This window comes from Hippocampus bargibanti, linkage group LG04 (genome assembly GCF_051943395.1).
Source record: "Hippocampus bargibanti isolate YZ-2025 linkage group LG04, ASM5194339v1, whole genome shotgun sequence".
Taxonomy (NCBI): domain Eukaryota; kingdom Metazoa; phylum Chordata; class Actinopteri; order Syngnathiformes; family Syngnathidae; genus Hippocampus; species Hippocampus bargibanti.
In genome coordinates, this window is record NC_142737.1 from 20,866,064 (window position 1) to 20,887,893 (window position 21,830).

General features: G+C 40.8%; 2 protein-coding genes across 6 annotated transcripts in view; both read left to right on the plus strand.

Annotated features, from left to right (window-relative positions):
- Window positions 1-1,742: 1,742 nt before the first annotated feature.
- Window positions 1,743-8,235, plus strand: lg04h5orf34 (linkage group 04 C5orf34 homolog). 2 transcript variants are annotated; one of them, XM_088994653.1, is made up of 11 exons: window positions 1,743-2,055; window positions 2,157-2,246; window positions 2,316-2,666; window positions 3,437-3,696; window positions 3,797-3,892; window positions 4,683-4,809; window positions 4,905-4,996; window positions 5,077-5,143; window positions 6,664-6,761; window positions 6,824-6,870; window positions 6,995-8,235. In XM_088994653.1, the coding sequence occupies exons 1-11, from the start codon at window positions 1,849-1,851 to the stop codon at window positions 7,162-7,164; spliced, it is 1,605 nt and encodes a 534-aa protein (XP_088850779.1). In that variant the 5' UTR covers window positions 1,743-1,848; the 3' UTR covers window positions 7,165-8,235. The 2 variants fall into 2 exon arrangements, with proteins under 2 accessions (XP_088850779.1, XP_088850780.1); XM_088994654.1 differs by lacking the exon at window positions 6,824-6,870 and having other exon boundaries at window positions 6,995-7,160.
- A 277-nt stretch (window positions 8,236-8,512) lies between these two features.
- LOC148899421 (rapamycin-insensitive companion of mTOR-like) overlaps window positions 8,513-21,830 on the plus strand; it is a 32,304-nt gene continuing 18,986 nt past the window's right edge. For 3 of the 4 annotated variants that reach the window (XM_088994655.1, XM_088994656.1, XM_088994657.1), the window contains exons 1-13: window positions 8,513-8,579; window positions 8,705-8,752; window positions 11,933-12,030; window positions 13,068-13,132; window positions 13,762-13,893; window positions 13,998-14,061; window positions 15,209-15,335; window positions 15,681-15,850; window positions 19,726-19,793; window positions 20,168-20,235; window positions 20,314-20,396; window positions 21,477-21,564; window positions 21,709-21,799. In XM_088994655.1, coding sequence (XP_088850781.1) covers window positions 8,531-8,579; window positions 8,705-8,752; window positions 11,933-12,030; window positions 13,068-13,132; window positions 13,762-13,893; window positions 13,998-14,061; window positions 15,209-15,335; window positions 15,681-15,850; window positions 19,726-19,793; window positions 20,168-20,235; window positions 20,314-20,396; window positions 21,477-21,564; window positions 21,709-21,799 — 1,151 coding nt within the window. In that variant the 5' untranslated portion in view covers window positions 8,513-8,530. Of the gene's footprint in view, window positions 8,580-8,704; window positions 8,753-9,834; window positions 9,994-11,932; window positions 12,031-13,067; window positions 13,133-13,761; window positions 13,894-13,997; window positions 14,062-15,208; window positions 15,336-15,680; window positions 15,851-19,725; window positions 19,794-20,167; window positions 20,236-20,313; window positions 20,397-21,476; window positions 21,565-21,708; window positions 21,800-21,830 lie in introns of all 4 variants that reach the window. The other variant, XM_088994658.1, reaches the window with a different exon arrangement.

Below are 21,830 nucleotides of genomic sequence, written 5' to 3' on the forward strand. Positions count from 1 at the left end.
CTTTAGGTTCAGTATTTGCGGCCCAAACACTCCCTCCAAATGCTCCTGGCCCGGCCCCTCTGTCAAATTTTAGAACCCAATGCGGCCCGCAAGTCAAAAAGTTTGCCCACCCCTGATTTAATCCAAACCACTGCAGAGCATGAATTCGTTGCGTCGCTTTTATTTTGAAGGTGGCCCACGCCGCTCGCTCGTCGCTCGCTCACTGCAGCCTACCGTAATGCACAGTGTGGTCAACCGAAGTGGCTGCTCACTTGACTTCGATTTTGCGAGTGGAGGCTGGTTTGACCGCAGTATTAACGTCGCCTCGCGCTGCACACGACAGCATTCCTCACCTGATGTAGTCGAACGAACTCCCCCCTCACTTATTAGCGTTCCAGTTTCCATAAAGTTTTTAAGACAACAGTCAAACCATTTCGGTAAACGTGCATTTTACTCGACTGTCCTGTCGAGTCGCAAGCAATTAACTGAACATGGAAATGATCAGAATCGGATTAAGCAAGAATTGCTTCCTTGTTTTTCCAAGACTCGTGTATTTGAGTCATTCAGCCTCCAATCGTCTCCTGAATGTCTCGCAGTGTGTAACCCGTTTCGTTTAATCAGATATATAACAGGATCAATACACTTCCTTTTTGTTTAAATGCCATAATTCACTGGACGTGAATTTAAATACATGAAATTAAAAGCTTTCGCAATTCGAGTAAACTTAAAGAGTTTGATCTTTCTCTTTATTTGTAAGTCGGTTCGTTGTCAGATCTCCCAGGCAGGGGTCACGCAGAGCCTGATCGTGGCGTGGAGTCGAGCAATTCTGTGAAACTCCGTGCGATGCTGAGCAGGTCTCTGTGAGCAGTGTGTCTGTCCGGGTCTGAGTCCGAGATGCGCCTGATTCTCTCTGTCCCGCAACAGCTCCTTTTATACCATTTTCAAGCGTGTGATATGCGTCAGGGTGAGACGCACGTCAAGGAGATCAAGGGCTTGAAAGACATCAAAGCTGCGGTGCGCACCGGTGACGCCACAAACTCACTCGAATCAAGATCCAACACTTACATCTCGCTGTTTTGGATCCAATGATAGAAAATAGAACTTTCATTGTTTTGAATCGATAATGTAGCATAGTAGTAGAACGTTGTTTGTTTGTTTTTACGTGTGAATGCATTACCATGCAGATCAAGATATGTGGGTGTAGCTCCCATACCACCAAACAAACCATTTACACTCTGAAAGTTGGAAATCACTCATTTTGGATTTCAAATTTGTTGAAAATGGAAATTGTATCCTACATAGAGACTTTGATTACTTTTTCAAACATTGACTGAATTTGAATACTTTTTCTAATGTCAATAATATACATTTAGTGGCAGGTAAATCTAAATAAAATGTCATTAAAACACGTGTTATTCAGTTTTTAATTAATGATTAGTCAGAATGTTTAAACGCATCATTCTCGTTTATTGATCAATCGATACACCATTTTTAAACAAAACTGCACTGACTAAAAGTAGTTACCGACCACGTGAACAAACATGAATCTGTTCCTCATAAATCTAAAGGAATCTTCGTTGTAATTAAAGTAAACTGACTTGAAACGTGGACCTTCTGTCAAACTCAGAATAAAGGATCTTAAAGAGACTAATTACTGATATATTTATGAACACTAAATGTGTGCAACATGTAACAAATACGACGTGTACGATCTTTTTAAGTTATTGCCAATGTTGTAACAGTGTGGACGTCCATTGCTGATGACGTCACACGCTGTTTCTGTTTTGAGTTTGTGCCCGCGCTTGGGCTCAACCCAGGTGAAGTTGACGTTGAACATTTGTTTTGGTTGAGACGTCAGTCGAGTTAACGATGGAAGCCAGCGCTACCCTTCTGAATTCGATGTTAATGTATGCGGACGACTCTATCGATATTCGCTATGCAAACGGGGCACAGTTACTACTTTCGCCGTGTGGCAGCGAGTTCATGCTGTCAAAAGGCTCAGGCCCTGCTGAACATCCACTTCAAACTCCCGTGAGAGTTCGACAGAGGACCCGGTTCACCACCAGCGCTTATAAAGTACAGTTAAAAATAGTATTCTTATTTTCAAACTTTAACTATGATATATTCAGTAACGTAGTGTATAAGTCGTCACAGCTGATTAATTCTTCTCCACTCAGGAATTGATCATCGCTGCACTGGCATTCAGAAATAAGTATGCCAGTCGACCATATCTGCCAGAGGAACTCACTACCCCGAGTCATAAACAGGTACCATTATCGTCTATGTCTTGTCATACATACCTTCTACATACAGTCCAAAACCTTCGTCCCCCACAGCCATTTTTAAGCATTAACCTGGAAGTGCAGTGGCCAGCATGGTCCTCTTGTGATGCTGAGTTTTTACCTGGAGGGGAGACCATCATCAAATCAGAAGACAAACGCACTCTTCTGACACTGGCCCCTTCTGGTGAAGAGTTCTTTGTGAAGTATGCATGCACATTCAGCCAACCTCTCCATCAGCAAGCGCAAAATTTGAACCAAGATCTTGAAAGGATCCCAGACGTCCAACAGCAACATGTAAGTAGCTTGACCAATTTGAAGGTGCAGACCAACAGTGATGAAGTTCAAGAGGGTCATCAGAAAGAAGGAAAAAAGTCATGTTCTGACAAGGTCATTCATGAAGCCAAGGTAAGACTTATTAAGTTTACAATACAATACATATTGATTTATAGATTGCTTTAACAACAGCTGAACCTGTAACAAAGCGCTTAACAAAATTGTTAACATAAAGTAAAACAATAAACACAAAACATGGACAGTCGTGCAATTCAGGCCACTTTTCTCGCTTTGTTGTTTAAACAGTTTGAGGTGAAAGAGGAGAGAATCAAACTGTCCTTTCACAGTGGATCAGTGACAAGTTTCAAATTCAACAAGAAGTTTTAGCACCCATTAACGGAAAAAAGAGATTGGCATACTTCTCTGTGGCAGCCTACTGGGTGGTCCGCAGGCAAGCCGCGAGCTGACCAAACTGTAACGATATGAGCAAATCGTATTTGCTTGTTCGATAAGCGAAGCCCGGCAATAGACCAGAGCATGCACAAAAGGAAATTTGAAATGAAATGCTTCAAAAGATTTTTCCCCTGCAAAAATAAAACCTTAGTTTTGTTTTAAAACTAAATGATACATGACAAAATACCACATGAACCCAATTACTTCAATGTGGCATATTGAAAATGCTACAGTATTTCCTTGGGCTCTTGTGCACCAGACACAGGTTGTCCAGATTGTCCTGACTTTTCGCCCATTTATGGCTCCCCTGCTTCAAAGTCAATCAGCCTATGAGAATGGATTGTGTTTGACTTTGGATTTTCTTTGACTTTTGGATTTTTTTCTTGGGGGGGGGGGATATCCAATGCAACATTGACATGTATGGTGTTTTACTTTGTTTGTCTTTTCAGCCAGAGGAAAAATACCAGTCAGTCACACTCCTTCAGCATCACTCCTGTCATGCAGTTGCACCACATTGGCGCTATCCTCTTTCCTTAGCTCTGCATCACTGGAGAGCTCGTCTCTCCAACCCTGACAGTGATAGAGAAGGGCAAACCAGACATTCAAAGGCTGACCAAACTCTGAATTCATCAGACTTAATGAATGAAGAGAGAGTGTTTCTCCTCCCCCAAGCCCTGCCTCTCAACTGCTCATGTCCCCACTTTCACAGGTTCATTGAAAATGTTATTTTTTTGCAGATTTACCACAGTTTTCTATTCTTGTTTTTCATTATTTTTTATTTTTGGTTGTTGGGGTGTGGGGGTTTTAAGCTGGAAATTTCAAGACCCGGTCCCAAACAAACAACTTGATCAAGACTCTCCAACAGAAATGGTGAAAGTGATGTGGCACCAAGGGGTGACATACAGGTGTGGAGATCATCCTCATTAGTAGACATTAACTGGACTCTTGAGTTCATGTGACTCTGTTCCAATCCTGGAAAAGTGGCATTCTTGGCCCTTGTATTTAGATGTAATATTTTATCAAGGTCTTTGAAGTGGAGTACATTAATAAGAAAAAAAATACTGTATATTCTCTGTTGTGCCATATAAATTAGACCCGCACGCATTTGTTCATGAATACTATTTTGTCCCATCTGGAAGTGCACAACTGTTCTATCTCAGTGATATTTTTCAAGCCTTATCATTGCTATGAATGACATTCACGTTCTTCATTCTGAGGCAATGTATGTATTATTGGTATGTAAATAGCTACTCAACATTTGGATTTAAAGTTTATTTGAGAACTTTGTTAGGGGTTCAACTGAGTTTTACAATGAAAGATCAGCGGGGACAAAAATGATGAACAGAAAAGACTACTTTATTCTTGTAAACAATAGGAGGACATGTCTGGTCGGAGCGGGGAAGCCAAGAGAGAAAGGGCTGCCCCTTTCACCTAGTTTTATCATACAGCAGTGATGACATCATCTCGACCAGGCCTATCAGCAACGTGGAGGGGTTTGGGAAAACATTAGACTGAAAATGATTAGTACTTGTTGCACCCTACTGGCGCAACAAGTTATCTAATAAGCTACATACATCCATATAGACTAAACTAAACATGAAATAACACAGGATGTTTATGGATGTGTATAAAAACACTATCAACTTCAAAACCATTGTGTCAGTTATGACAACTGCTTAAATGTCTCTTTTGTAGGATATTGGACCGAGATGTCCCACTCATTGAAGTTTCCCCAGGGGATGGGTCTGTCATCCGATCTAATGGAGTCCTCAGCATGTATTTTATTCATTATAAGTCTGAGTGCCAATCACTGCAGCTAAAAGTAGGCCTTTCACCTTTTTATCCATCTTATGTTTCCTTTATTCACTTGCATGGAATCTCTGCCTCCGCTGCTCTAAGTCTAATTCATCACTACAGGTCAAAGAGATAACATATCATATGAATGGCCTTCCACCTGACATGCCTGGACAATTGTACTCCGTTTGCTCTGTTTTGAGTCGTGCAAGCAGGTAAGATGCAACCTTCTAGTGAACCTGTTCACTTTTGTCAACTCAGAATCTCATCCATTTCACCATTACTGTTTTTGTAGACTTCTTACCAGGTACAATCAGGTGAAAAAACTGAGGATCCCTGCCACGCCCAGCTGCTTTCTACAGGTGAAGATTGACTTTTGGATTGGATTGGATTCGATTTGCCTTTATTAGTCTCGCAGTTGAGAAATTTACATTTCACAGCAATAAAGTTATGAAAGGAATGAAAGTAGAAAAACAACAGGAGCTGCTGGACCTCTCCATGAGTCGTCACCTTACCGTGGTGGAGGGGTTTGTGTGTCCCAATGATTCTAGGAGCTAGGTTGTCTGGGGCTTAATGCCCCTGGTAGGGTCACCCATGGCAAACAGGTCCTGGGTGAGGGACCAGACAAAGTACGACTCAGAAGACCCCATATGAAGAAAAACACAAATGGATTTGGTTTTCCCTTGCCCGGACGCGGGTCACGGGGCCCCTCTCTTGAGCCAGGCCTGGAGATGGGGCTCGATGGGCCCCGGTTGGGCTCAGCCCGAAGAGGAAATGTGGGTCCCCCTTCTCAAGGGCGACCGATGTCAGAGTCTGGTTCGCATTGCTGGCAATAAGTCAGAATCGTTTCCAGTGAGGGTTGGGCTCCGCCAAGGCTGCCCTTCGTCACCGATTCTGTTCATAACCTTTATGGACAGAATTTCTAGCGTTGAAGGTTTCCGTTTTGGTGGCCTCAGTATAGCATCTCTGCGTATTTTCAGATGATGTGGTACTGTTGGGGCCTTCAAGTGGAACTCTCCAACTCTCTCTTGAGCGTTTCGCAGCCGAATGTAAAGCGGCTGGGATGAGAATCAGCACCTTCAAATCTGAGACAATGGTTCTGTCGGAAAAGGGTGGAGATTTTGCCTCAAGTGGAGGAGTTTAAGTATCTGGGTGTCTTGTTCACAAATGAGGGTGTAAGGGAGCGAGAGGTCGACAGGCGGATCGGTGCGGCGTCTGCTGTGATGCTGACTTTGTACCGATCTGTCGTGGTGAAGAATCAGCTGAGCCAAAAGGCAAAGCTCTCAATCTACCGGTCGATCTACGTCCCAACCCTCATGTGGTCACAAGCTATGGGTTGTGTCCGAAAGAACGAGATCCTGGATGCAAGCGGCCGAAATGAGCTTTCTCCGTAGGGTGTCCGGTCTCTCCCTTAGAGATAAGGTGAGAAACTCGGTCATCCGGGAGGGGCTCAAAGTCGAGCCGCTTCTCCTCCACATCAAGAAGGGCCAGATGAGGTGGCTCAGGCATCTGATTAGGATGCCCCCAAGACGCCTCCCTGGTGAGGTGTTCCGAGCATGCCTACTGGCAGGAGACCCCGGGGACGACCCAGGACACGCTGGAGAGACTATGTCTCCCAGCTGGCCTGGGAACGTCTCGGGATCCGCCAGGACGAGCTAGAAGAAGTGGCTGGGGAGAGGGAAGTCTGGGCTTCCCTACTGAAGCTGCTGCAACCCGCGACCCGACCTCAGATAAGCGGCAGAAGAAGGATGGATGGATGGATGGAGGGAGGAGCTGCTGGAAAGGCAGCCACTCTTACAGCGCTGTCTTGAAGTCTACATTGAACTTTACATGGATATTTATAGTTATATACATAGCCTGAACACATTGTTTTTGCTTACAGCAAAACATATTCTTCAAACCAACAACGGTTGATGGAAACCTATCCAGTCCTTCACCTCTGGGACAACGTGAAAATAATAGTGATACAGTGGAAAGTTGGTAAGTTTTTTTATTTCCCGAATATCTGAACATTTGTTGATGCTTCTTTAAACAAATCTCAGGTCAGATCTGGTTGCTGCAGAGCTTGCAAAGATTCAGCGATTCTTATGTATCCTTCAATAAATATCAATATTGATGACGTACAGAAATATCACTACCAGTGATGTAATCTCAGCTACATGGGTTCAAATTTAATATGAGGTAAATTGTGTTCTTTAACATTGTGTGCACAGCTACTTTAGAAGACAGTAACAAGGAACCGGGAGAGAAAGGATGCGCAAAAAATGGTTTGACCGGCATGGCTCAGACAGTGAGTGAAGGCAGCATTGCAGAAGCCCTAAAGAAGACATCCAAAGCCATACAATCTATTGATGCACTCATAACAACAGCCAGCCAAACCTGAAGTGGGATTGCACATTTGGATTGCTGAGAAAAGAGAGGGGGGGGGGGGGGGGCGTGCGTGTTTTCGTGTGTGTGTTAACGTGCGAGCCTCAAATAAACACTAATACAATATATGTTTAATGGCATGTGTTGATTTACCCCTCACACTAGACTTATGTGTTTTAGTATCGAGCAGCGATCTATACAGCATCCATTCCTAAATTTTCTTCCATGAGACAGGTTCAATTGAATATTAAAGGACAACCGACGTCTCCGGACAAGTTGTGTACATAATTTGTAAAATGGCTTCAAATGACTACTACTGAGCGTATTTTACAAAGATTCCACCGCATATAGCTATATTTTCCGTTTTAAGACTCGTGCTGAATATTCCGGAAGTCTTGTTTTTGGTTGGTGACGAGTCCGTACATGACGTCACTGAATGGAAAAAAAGGACATCTTGTAGCAGTCCTTCAATCACGTCAATGCTTGTTTGGTCTGAAAACCTCGTGTTGCGCCAGAAGAGGGCGTCCAAACTCCACATAAGGAATTTATCAGCTTGTGGAAACGCAATACACTGTCATGTCTACAAGAGGTCTCCATTTTCTTCTGCCTCTTTTTGGGTGAGACATTTACCCCCAATGTTGCCTCATAATGGCACGGAATAAATTATTTAATCGATTGCAAACATGTATGCCTTCCTCTTCAGAACTATTTGAATCATATTCATAACTGGATGTGTAACAAGAAAGCATATTCTCCGAATCTGAAGCAATTGTTTTGATTATCCAGCAATGCAAGACGTCTTGGCGTGACGTCACGAACTGGGGGCGGGAATTTCTGAAAATGCCCAATTCGCAGCTCAATTTTTTGCAGATTTTGGACACTTTAAGTCATTTTTATTGGTGTTTTGCATTTGAATAAAAATATCATACTGAGTGTTTTGGTTATTTTAGATGCTATAAAGCGTTTTTCTGATGTCAGGAAACAAAAAAGTGACGTCGGTTGTCCTTTAAGTGTGTTGGAGAATACTCAGTTCAAATCCCATACAGCACAATGTGAGGCTGCCTCAAGTAAATAAATGAATGAATGAATAAATAAATAAAAACACTGTCGTTATAGTGTTTTTTTTTTTCAGGACCACTGCTCCAAGTCTTTCTTTTTACTGCTCAGTCAAATTAGTGTAACGAAGCGTTCTTTCTTGGCTGTATTTGTTTCCGTTCACATTAAACTGGCACTAGGTCAGATTATATTTTACTGCTTCGATTAGGTTACACTGATGCATCTGATCTCAAATCTGTGAGATGATCTGTTGTGACAGCAACCCTGTTGTTTGTTCTCTCGCGAGAAACAACGAGGTTTCCGGTGTTGTGGATGTTCCTGGAAACATGGCGGCCAGCTTCCGCGGCCGTCCGATCCGGAGTCTTCGGATGCGAGGTAAGCATGAACAACCTGACCCAATGTTGCATTTATTTCTGTCATACCACATATGTATATTTTCTGAGGCAGCTGATGACCCGGGCGTATTTAGCCTCAATGTCTACTGTGTATGTTTTTGACAGGTCGGAATGACAGCGGGGAAGAGAACGTACCGCTGGATCTGACCAGAGGTAAGCAAAGGCTTGTTCACATCACACTCAAAGCGATTATTGTTCAATATGGATGGGTATATTTATTTCTAAACACAAGCCACAAAAAATACAAGTCTGTCCCTGGTACTTGCCATTTGCTTGCCAACGCCTCATGGTTTACTTTCATTTCTGTTTAGAGTAATAACGTTTCAAGCCACATCTTAATAAAAGACGTTCGCGAGCTAACTAACTAGCTGTGTTAGCGGTAGCTAGCTGACACAGCTAACCACCCATGACGACACTGTTTTGATTGGCGAGTTGGTAGGATAGCCTGTTTTTAGGCTAAACACCCACGATGGTTGCCTGCCAGCTGCCACACATTCCTTCAAACCATGTGAAATCGGGTGTCCGAGGACAGATGCGTTGCATTTAGGCAACACATGATGGTGTGCAGGGATGAACTGGTGCTGCACTGGCTGTGAAGTTTGACTGCCATCATTGCCGGTTGATCTCAATATCAATATACACATTTTACCGTTTCGGTTCCAAATAATAACATTCCAAGCCTCGTCTTATATTAGATCATTTCTGTTCTAATGTTGAAATCGTGAACCATGCACTGGCATTGAGAAATACTATACTTTGGCATCAGTGACGTGCGGTGAGGTTCATGGCTGGTGAGGAATTGACGTCATCACAGTCAGATTTACAAACATGAACTCTACAGAGTAGCTTATTCACCATTTGATTGTGTTAGGTTAAAATGTAAACTTACTATTTTAATATTCTGTCATGAGCGATATTTAATGTGGCTAAATAAATGTATGTACTTATTTCCTTCAATTGGCAACAGTTAACGTGTTTTGTTTAAAATGGCATGTCAGCATTCTTTATATATACAAACTAGCATAGAAAAAACAGAATAAAAAAACTTTATCGTGTTACCTTTACTTATAAATGAAGTCCATGCGCCGCTCCTTCTAAAGAAAGGCATAAATAACTTCTTTGTAGAAGCCTTTCCTATCTATCTTCAGTTTTAAAAGTCTCTCTGTCTCAATGGAGATCACTGCCAGTGAAGAAAGTCGTCCTTGATCAGTCCTGTTCCGACTGTATGTTTTCAGTCTTCAGTGCTGAGAATGACCGCTCCACTGATGCTGTAGTAGCTGGAACAGTGAGCACGAGCTGGAGCAACTTTGTCGCCTCAGGAATAGTTTGAATGAGATCCTTCGGGGCCAAAAAGCTGAGCTGTCCAGGAGATTTACATCCATCCCTCACCATTTGTGAGCTATCCAGTCCGGTGTTGGTCATCCTTTAATTATTATCTCCTGCTTCTGAAAGTCCAGTTTAGTAAATTCTTTCAATTTAGATATGTAATCCTCCATTCTGAAAATAAGGCCAAGCAACCCGAAAAAATGACTGGATGGTTGCACTTAACTTGTTTACTGTAGCTTGCTGTCACTAATTTTATTATTCTGCGGCCGGGGAGTCGCAACAACAATCTCTGGAATCACCAGCGCCCCCTGTCATGAGGCAGGCGAACTGTGTGCCTCACCTATGCACACAGTTTTGATAAAAATAAAATAAACACCGTAGTACCGTGTTTATAATGTACAGTGACTGTACATTATATACACCAGCTAAACTGTATATTTAGTTCATATTCTAAAAGTGTTTGAACACTTAATAGCGATACGCAGAGGGACAGCAATGCGGGCTCACTGCCGAGCAAGCCAGCACAGTTAGCTTAGTCATTGCGCAATCCATGGTGAGGCTCAGCCGGCTGCTGCCTCACCGCTAGTCTCTACTTAGTATTTGAACGGTAAATGTGAAAATTCAGCGATTTTGAAAAAACATCCAAAAATAGTGAATTAAATGGAGAAGAACTGTAAAGTACAAATCACTAAATAAATATAACGGTTTAATGTATTTTTTTATTTGATATTTCCATGATGACAGGTGAGGCATGGCCTCACGCGCCTCCCCTGACCGTTTGGCATATAATGTACTTATTTCGAACATAATGTTGACAGCATGGTTGTAATCTGGGTACGAGTTATTACATACTTGCTGGATGAAATGAACTGTACTGTGTGCCTGCTGTAAAAGGGCTAATCGACATTGTTGGAATATGATGAATTGAATGTCAAAATATTCTACAAATTAGCAAGCATGGTTTTATCATTTGCATGACAGTTGAAGTTTTTTTGCTTTTTCGTGTGTAGCATTAAAATTGACGTGGCTTGGTTCTTTTTCTTATTCATATCAATATGTGGTTTGCACTTGCTGTATTTTAGTGAGTGATAAAAGTTTTCTGTAGCATTATTGCTATCATTGTATTCATTGATCAGAAACAAAACATATTGACTGTGTGTACTGTTCTTCATCTCTTGGATGTCATTTAATGTTTTATTTGAACCTAAGATTATTGCGTGAGTTTCTTTGACTTTATTGAGACACTTTTATTTGTGGATGGTCAAAATCAGACATGCAGTTTCAAATGTACAGTTTAAAAATCACTTGGAGTTCTGATGGTTTTATAATGTGTCTAAAGACAAGTTATATTTTTATTCCTAATCACGAATGAGTGAACAAGCTGGAGTGATGTTTGTTGATCTACTTTTGTAAGATTTGTTAGGGTTGAATGGCACATTGGTATTCTAAAGAGTGATACATCGTATTGAAGCATGAGGTGTTCAAGAAAAAATTGTTTTGAATGATATTTGATTTTAAAAATTGGAGTGCTTGATTCAGAACTTGTCTATTTTCATCGCATTTTCAGGTATCAGTACTCTGTATCATTGGGCCCTTTAGTTCAGCACTTCTAGTCGTAGGAAGACTTGCTCAGAGGAATTAATGCAAGTTTAAATAATTTTCTGAGACTGGTGCCCTCAGCTATGACTGAACAAGATCAGTAGCAGTGTAGTGTAATACCCCACATTTTTACTTCCTTACTGTGGATTTTTCTTACCACGTTTATTAGTTCACAATTAACGAATCAATATTACACTTGGCATGAAAGAGTCAAATGAACTGAAAATAAAAAGCACTTCGCCTATCAGGCCCGAGTTTTACCTTCTGCACAACGTACTTACTGGATGTGTGAAATTAGTTTGATTGATTGAACCAACTTCCTTCTGCAACATGTCAATGACAGTTCCCTTGCCGATTTCCAATTGCTTGCATTGTACTTCTTTGTATTTCCCTTTCTTTGTTCTACAGAACCACCAGAAAACTTCAGGGAAATCCTTCAAAATGTGGCTAAACCTCATGGCGTCAGTAACATGCGAAAACTTGGCCATCTGAACAACTTTGTCAAGGTAATATTGTTAGACTGTGCTGTTTTCATAATTTGTGTAAGTGTTTTTTTTTCACTACCACACGTTAGCTAAGAAGTGTATGCTGAGCTCAGCTGAAATGAAACATGGCGTTAAAGGTGATGGGTAATTGAATGATGTATATAAATATATTGGCTTGTGAATGATCGTTCAACCAGTGGCAGCATAATGGGTTGAAGGTCAAGTGAGAATCTAACTACAACTCATCGACCTTTTTAAATCTTCTGTTTACAACAAGGCAAGGACGTCCTCCGTATCTCTGCAAGTGTTTCTGTTGCGTCTGATTCCTTAAAAGGGTTCTTGGATGATGAGGTTGACCTAATCACCCCAGGAGAATTTCCTCATGTTCCTTTTGGAGTCTGTTCCCCCCTCCTGCTGATTGCTTGGGTTCTGAAATCAGAGTTAGGTCACCTCTCGATGCCTCATTCAATTTCACTCCAGCTTTCTTCTTGTACAGTGTGGAGGTGCTTCTATTTTATGGGTTCATGTTGAGACCCAAAGATAAATTTCACTACCTGTCTTGCTCTTGTACAGCTTCCCGCTAAATTCGTGTTGCCCCATGATGGAGACTCCCGATGGACGATATTGTTGGATATCTCATTGTCCAGTTGCTACCGTAGTGCTACTGTATATGTGTGATTAATTTTCATCAACATCATTGACTTTATATTATTTTTTAATAGTTTTTAAAACTGACTCATTTCAACTTCATCTATCACCTGAACTTCTTATCCAGTCACTTGGATGATAGGTGTGCTGGAGTCATCCCATTTGTCATTGGGACACTTGCACACTGCCAGGGTTTCATACGTCCACTAAACCAAGTGTATTTAAAATACGCGGTGCTACTCGTGAGATATGTTACCTCTGCATTTTGGAATTAGAGCTTTCAAGATCAATCAGCAGTGTCTGCAATTTAGTGCAAAAAAATGCTTCTCCCTCAAAGAAGGGTTTTGTCAATAAATAAGGTTACTCTTTATTGTGAGCATTCCCATTGTGATAAAATATTTCTGTTGCAGCTGCTATGCAGTGTTAGGCACCATGAGGAAATCTTTGGGTTTACATACGAAGAAATCATTGTTTGGTAAGTTCTGTGTCTGTAAGTTAAAAATTCTGAATTATGGCTTCCAAAAGACATCAGTCCAGTGCTCTAAAGTACCGTATTTTCCGGTGTATATGGCGTAGCCAAAAGCCTTCATTTTCTTCAAAAAAATGACACTGCGCCTTATACGCCAGTGCACCTTATAGGTGAAGTAATATTGAGCTACCAGAGGTCTCGCAACTACTGTCAGCACCCACTGACCCAATTTACCCCTGTAAAAGATGTAGTGTGCATTCCCTGCTGGTATATATAAAACGTAACCCTAGCCTCTACTGTAGGCGCTACAGTCAATGTGGTGTGCCTAATACTTATACGGAAACCTTTTTAAACATGTCATTCATTGAAGGTGCACCTTACAGTCAGGTGCATCATATACTGTATATGGAAAAGGTTTGACAAGACACAATTCAAAATTGGAGGGGCACTTTATAATCCGGTGCGCCTTATACACCGGAAAATACGGTACTGCTTTGGATGGATTCATTATTTTATGTAGAAATGTGCTAACATTTCCTGTGTATCTCAATCGATTCACTTCCATATCCATCTGAAAAATGTATGTTTTGTTTTCTACAGTTTGGCCTGACCTGATTGTATTTTGTCACCCTTAGTCTGCGACTAGCTTTACTGAATGAGGCTAAAGAAGTGCGTGCTGCTGGGTTGCGGGCACTCCGCTACCTCATTCGTGACACCATTGTGCTGCAAAAAGTCCTCAAACTACAAGTGGATTATTTGATAGCCAGGTAAAAGTGCTGCATTTGATTAAATGCCCCCTACCCATTGGTCCAACCGTTTTGTATTTTCCTCCTACCGCTCGTTTATGCTAAAAGGTATCATGTATCTTTAGGTGCATCGACATCCAGCAGAGCAATGAAGGGGAAAGGACTCAGGCGCTGAGATTAGTCCGAAAGGTAAACGCTATCTTCTTTTTGGTCTTCAAAAACCATCCTGCATCTAATTAATCCGTGAGGGTGCTGTCATGTTGCTGGAGGAACCTGCCTCTTGCAGTAACGACAAATTCCTCTGCCGTTTTACTGTCACAAAAGATCATTGGGTTTGCAGCAATGTTACTGTCTGGATGGTCTGCGCACCTCTGCAGTCAAGGCTATTTATAGCTTTCTCATTCCTTTACTGTAAACCTTCTCCACATATGCACACTGTACATCAACACACAGAGGGAGGCTCTGTCATTTGGAAAGTGCTATTGACCTAAGGCGACAACTTCATGTGCACTCCCCTCCAAAAGTATTAAAACACCAAGGAAATTTGTTTTATTTTTGCTGTAGATTGAAAACATTTGGGTTACATCAAAAGTTGAGTATCAGACAAGAGGCAACGACTGAAAGAGGGAGTGGAGAAAGCCACGGAAATCCTCACAAGTAAATGCAAAGTGTTGGTGATGTCATCAAGTCACGGGCTTAGTGTTATTATTGTAAACGAAAATAAGTACTAATTTTGTGAGAAAAAAAAATCTTACACCCAAGCTGTTTTGAATGTATTGCGCCGTATGTATTTTGTAATCACTGGTTGACTAAATTTTGATATTGACTTAGCTTCACTAGATCTGGTACATATTTATCACTGGAAAAACAGTTGTTTCTTTCACCAAAATATTTCAAAATAATGCTTTTTACAGATGTAATTTCAACCTTGATACTGAAATATTTTTACTCACAGTGATAAGATTGTCAGAATCTCATACTGGCCTATTCCTACCTCTCAGTTCTGGATTACATGCAGCTGCAAATTCAGAAATGCCTCGTAATCATTTTTATTTCAAACCTACACTGTTTTTTTTTGTGTATAGCACAAATGAAAGTACAGTATTACTAAATTCTTCTAAAACCTTTTGAGGGACTTATGTATGGTGACTTGTCACAAAAACAAAACCATTTTGGTATTACTACATTGAATTATGAGACAGCGCATTGAAGCATCTTTCAGCTTACATATGATGTCTCTGCAGTGCTAATTTACAAAACTATTTTTTAAACGACATCATGAAACATGATTAGGGTGGAATTTATATTCACCTCCATCCATTTTTGCCCTCTGTAGATCATCACTGTCAATGCAATGCTTTTCCCCACCTCTGTTGCAAACTCTCTTATTGCTGTGGGTACTGATGGACTACAAGAGAGGGACAGAATGGTCCGTGCAGCCATCGCGATTGTCTGCGAGCTAGGTGAGAAGAGATTCTTCCCTTATTCCCCCTTATCAGTAATATTTTAAAGGTGCCTCGTGAGAGTTGTTAAAAGACAAAACAGGTAGATGTCATTTTTATTGTAAAGGGGAAGTCACCCCCCCAAAAATGTCTTAAAATAAATTAAATGTAGCTCTACTCGCAATCGAGAATGATAAAAACTGGTGGATTTTGCTGTGTTATTCATTTTTCACACAAGCAATATTAATCAGAATACAGTATTTAGACAATTGAGTTCATGTAGAAGATATTCATTATCTGAGCCGCTTTCCCAGGTGTGAAACATCTCCTATCTTGACCTTTTCTTTTTTTCCCCTCCCCTTATAGCACTGAAAAACCCAGAGGTGGTTGCCAAACGGGGGGGCCTCAGCACTATCTTGAAGAGTGTGATTGACTGTCAGCTCAGTCGCATCAACGAAGCTCTGATCACAACCATCCTCCACCTTCTCAACCATCCACGCACCCGTCAGTATGTGCGAATTGATGTAGAGTTAGAGGTATGCGCACGCACTCCCCTCCCTTCTCCCACCATTTAAAGTACCTTATTTACCACACGATAAGGCATACCTAGAAGCATTCAGTTTTCTCAAAAGCCGATAGATAACGCATTTTATAATCTTATAATGTAATGTAAAGAGCCTGTAATTCTCTTGACTTGTTTTCTATGTTATAATAATAATAATAATAATAATAATAATGATAATAATAATACAGTAAAGTCTCGTTATATCGATATCGGTTATATCGATAGTCCCGCTTATTACGATACTATTTCTATGCACGCACGGAGAAAATTACATGCGCGCAGGGTCGGATATATCGATAGTCCCGGTTATATCGATATTTTTCGGACTCCCTAGAATATCGATATAACGAGACTTATAATAATAATAATAATAATAATAATAATAATACATTTGATTTATAAGCGCCTTTCAAAAACTGTCAAGGTCACTTTACAGTCACAGGATCAGTTTTTCTGTGGGTGAGCAGCGGCAGCCACGCGCGCCAGTGTTCACTCAACCCTAAAGTAACTCAAATACAGTGGGACCTGTATTTATTTTTATATTTATTTTTATATTTGTATTTAGTGCTTACGCACTTAATTGGTTCCCAGACAGAGTGTGCAAGGCGAAAAGTGTGTATCCCAAAAAATAATTTCCCATAGGAAACCATTAAAATGAGAATAATCCGTTCCCAGGTCTCCATAAAATATAATTTTCAACTAAATAAGCCTTAAAACCACAAACAATATACCTTATTCTATGTATAATAAATGTGCTATTGTATTGTAATGAAAGAAATACACTGCTCTGTATAATAAAGCAGTTTTATTTACCTTTGTGATGGTCGTTGATGGCTTGATGGAATGGGGTGGCAGGTCGAAGGAAATTGCTGTTTGGAAGGAGTCACATTCCAAAAGGACTGTAATTAAAGAAATAAACTGTACTTTATAATAAAGTCGTTTTATTTACCTTTGTGATGGTCGTTGATGGCTTGATGGAATGGGGTTCAGACTTCTCTTCCTGTGTTATTAAAGTCCGGTTAGGCATCTTATTCCAAAAAAGGCCGGTCTCATCTGCATTAAATACTTGCTGAGGAACGTAGCTTCCTTCTTTCACCATTTCGAGAAATGATCCCTCGTAGGCTTCGGCAGCTTTACTGTCAGAACTGGCTGTCTCACCATGACGAGTAATGAATCCCTGTACGGCGCGTAAAGTTCTCCAACCATCCATAGCTAGCTTTAAAATCATCAATAAACGGCAAACTTCCAGGTTGCCGCATGACGATATCAGAGTGAATTTGCCGTGCTTTCTCTGATATATAGTAAAGTCTCGTTATATCGATATCGGTTATATCGATAGTACTGCTTATTACGATACTAATTCTATGAACGCAAGGAGAAAATGTACATGCCGCAGGATCGGATATATCGATAGTCTGGTTATATCGATATTTTTTCCGACTCCCGAGAATATCGATATAACGAAACTTTACTGTAATTGCTTTATTCACTCTGTCGCCAGCTAGCTGCTTTTCGTTAATCCAAATTAACAGAAGTTTTTCAACCTCTTCTGTTGCCCGAGACCGTTGCTTTGACAGCACGGAAACACCTTTAGCAACACACGCACCTTTAATGGCTTCTTTGTTGTGAAAAATGGTAGCAATGGTGGACTTAGCATATCGGTACTGGGCTGTTAAATCAGACAAATGCACACCTCGGTCGTGTTTCTCAATGATCTCCTTCTTCTCCTCGACTAATTTTGTTTTGTGTCTTCTTCGGCTGAACACGAGCCTGTGGTGGGGTCTTTTTCGGTCCCATAACAGCAAAAGTATCCGTAAAAAATCCGACCCGTGCACTCAGAGAAAGGGGGCGTGGAAAGGTCGGCTGGCTGGGGCGCTGTTCGGTCGTGTGGTTTGGTGGTCTTCCGCCAAAGATTACCCCGCCAGCCATGGTGGGGCGGCGCTGCATGTGTATCCCGAAAAGTAGTGCGTATGCCAAGGTTTAATTTTCATAAATTTAACGTTCGTAAACCGAAAAATTCATCAGGCAAGGTGTTCATAAACCGAGGCCCCATTGTAGATAGAAAACTAGCTAGCCAGCCAGATAGCTAGCCAGCCAGCTAGCGAGCTATACAGCTAGCCAGGTACATAGGTAGCTAGCTACACAGCCAGCTAGCTAGATAGATACAGGTAACATCCGACTTACGACCGAGTTCCATTCCAACCAAACGTTAGGGTTCCGACACCTTCAATGTTGGTGTTCCTGTATCATGACGTGTATTTATGTTTCGTATCCGTGTATGTGACCAGTTGTCATTGTTACAACTGCATCAGTAAGTTGTTCAGGGTCTATATAAAATCAAGCTGGATTGTATTGTGATTCCTGTACCGTATCACCATCTAGTGGATGCATAGCGCAACCGCAGACATCCTTGTATGCGCCTTATAATGCAATGCACCTGATACAGTACAGTGATACCTTAACTTAATTGGTTCCCAGACATAGTGGGTAAGGCGAAAAGTGTGTATCCCAAAAATTAACGTACCATATGAAACGATGAAATGGGAATAATCCGTTCCCAGGTCCCCATAATACATAATTTTCTACTTTCTAATTTTCTAAGCCTTAAAACTACACAAAATATACATTATTTGATGTATAATAAATCTGCTAATGTATTATAATTAAAGAAATTAACTGTACTGTATAATAACGTCTTTTATTTACCATTGTGATGGTCGTTGATGGCTTGATGGAATGGATTGGCCGGTTTCATCAGCATTAAACACTTGATGAGGAGCGTAGCCTTCTTCTTTCACCATCTTGAGGAATGATCCCTTGGAGGTGGTTTCTCTGCGATCATTTTGCCTAGTTCCTCATCAATTGTGTTCTGTTTAGCTTGGTTGATAGCTTTTTTCATCAAGTGTACAGATGACTTGTGCAGATTATTTGTGGAGCCTGATTGATGGGATATTTTAACCTTCCAGTCTACACTTTGCTTTTGAACTATCAAAGTTGAAACGAGTCCAAATTTCACTGTTTTCTATCCATTTTCTCACCATTTAACTTTTTTTTCAAGCTCTCCCTTTTCGTATGTCTGTGTGTGTTTCACCCCCCGCCTCCCATGCTGCGTTCTTGACCAATCATGTCGCCTTAACCGAAGACAGCATTTTGTTTTTGGGAGAACGGCCTCACTCTCTCTCTGTCTGGAACCCCACCCCCTCACTGCTGCGTTCTTGACCAATCATGTGGCTTTAACTGAAGACTGGGAGCGGGGAATAGAGGACAAAACCAGTGGCCACCATTTTCTTGTTAGGAGAACGGGCTCGTTCGCGAACGACACACCAGTCATTTTGGCAGCTCTGTGTGTATCCCGAAAAGTAGTTTGTATGCCAAGATAAAATTTTCATAAATGTAACGTTCGTAACCCGAAAAGTTAGTAAGCCAAGTTCGTAAACCGAGATATCACTGTATATAGTGGCATATGTATATAGTTTAAATTAGGCCATTCATTGAAGGTGCGCTTTATAATCTGAAGTGCATTATAGTGCAGAAAATCCGGTATATGAATGATCTAGTATGGTGGAACTCTGCCTCTCCTTCCCGTGTTGCTTTCATTAGCTATTAACAGTGATTTCCCCGTGGCCTCATTGTTTAAACAGGCAGTTTGGACTAAAGCATCCGTCCACCAGACAGACGAGCCACATGGATGTCATATAACATCAGTCAAACTGCCAAAGGATTTATAAGACCTTTTCAATTCGATTCCACAGAATGTCCGAAAACGTTTATTAAGTTGCTTGAGGTGAAGCAATTGTGTTTGATCAATTACAGTTGTTTTGTGTCTGTTTGTGGTCTCTCCTCCAGCAAATCCTCGCACCTTTCACAGATTTTCACTACCGTCACAATGCAGACATGGCTGAAGGGCAACACAAGTGAGTCGGGTTCGTGTGTGTGTGGGCGTGCGTGAGTGTGCGTTTGTGTGATCACTGTGAAGATTGAAGAGATTTCAAACGTCTGTATTATCTAGGCTTACTCTTCAATGGCTCACTGAGGATGACAATTGCATTTATTCAATTCGAGTTAACCCCTGAAAGTTGCTCCGAGTGACTCTTGTTTTATGTATGTATGTTATTATTTTATAAATACAAATAAAATTACTTTTAGGTTTGTATTAATGCAAGTTTGTTCTTGTATGAAATGTTCTCTTTCCATTCCTCAAAAAGACTGTCTGGTCCATTTATTATAATGATTTGTGTGAAGAACATTGTGTTCTGATTTTAATGATTGTGTGTTTTCATTTTTATAGAGAGGACAAAGAGGCACGTTTTTTGTCAAGTAGAATGGCCATTGTGGCAGCGTTCCGCTCCTGGTCTGGTAAGGCATTAACTCTAAATCAAACGTTTTTTGCCTGTTTAAAACTTGTGTTTAAGGTCATCTGTTTTTCTCTAATAGGGATTATAAACCTATGCAAGTCTGGAAATTCTGGAATCCAGTCTTTAATTGGTTTACTTTACATACCAAATGTGGAGGTTAGGGTGAGTATTATGATTGTAAATGATAGATTGTGTTTAAAATGTAACCAGAAAGAATAACACAATATCAGACATTCCAATATATTGTGCAATGTGGACTAGGAAATCTTTGCTTGTGAAAATCGACACACCATTTCTGTACATTAACTTAAAGGACAACCGACGCCTCCTGACAAATTGTGTCCATAATTTGTAAAATCACTTCAAATTACTTCTACTGAGCGTATTTTACAAAGATTCCACCGCATATAGCATATAGCTAATTTAATCTGTGCTGTATGTCATGCATATTAACATATTTGACAATAAAGCTGACTTTGACTTTACGACTCACGCTGAATATTCAGGAAGTCTTGTTTTTGAGTTGGTGACGATACCTATACCATGACATCACGTCTGGAACGCCCCGGATCGAGAAAGCGACACACAATACGTTTTGGGTACTTTGTTTGGTCTGAAAACTTGTTGATGGCGAAATTACTCTACTCAAGACTACTATTTGATACTAGCTGACACAAATTCCCAGCAGACAAATCAGCCCATTTCCAACAGAGCTTGGGTGCCATCTTGTGCATTTTCTAGGATGCTACATTGCAGTCTAGACGCCTCAAAATTACACGGAAGGACTTCTTTAATCGATTGCAAACATGTATGCTTTCCTCTTCAGAACTATTTGAATCATATTCATAACTGGATGAGTAACAAGAAAGCATCTTCTCTGAATCTGAAACCATTGTTTTGATTCTCCAGCAAGGCAAGACGTCTTCGCGTAACGTCACGAACAAGGGGTGACCTTCTGAAACTGAAACTTTCTGAGGTCATTTTGAAGTAGTTTTGGGACACTTTAAGTCATTTTTATTGGTGTTTTTCATTTGACTAAAAATATCAGCATGCGTGTTTTGGATATTTTAGATGCTATAAAACATTTTTCTGATGTCAGGAAACAAAAAAATTGTGTCGGTTGTCCTTTAAATGAACTGTACATCTTTGGCCGTCCCTAGTTTTTACATTAAACTGTTATTTTTGCAGTATGTGTTTTAAGCATTTTAATCTTATTTATCTCTATCAATGTTTTCTTTTCAGAAAGGCTTGTTGGAGGTGTTGTTTGAGATATTCAGACTCCCGGTGCCCATTGTGACCCAAGACTTCACAGATGCTCTTTTAAGTGTTGGTGAGTAATAGCTCCGAACCTTTACACTGACTATTGATAGGTATCGAGTATGAGTATGGGGAGGCAAATTTTGCACCCTCAGGATCACATATAAATCCATATTGTATACACAGCACACAACTACCAGTAATTCTTTCCTGTCAGACCCAGCAAGGTTTCAGGACACATGGAGACTCTCTGATGGCTTTGTTGCTGCTGAAGCCAAAGTTGTTCTTCCGCATAGGGCTCGCTCACGGTGAGACACAATATAAGAATTTGGAGGAATA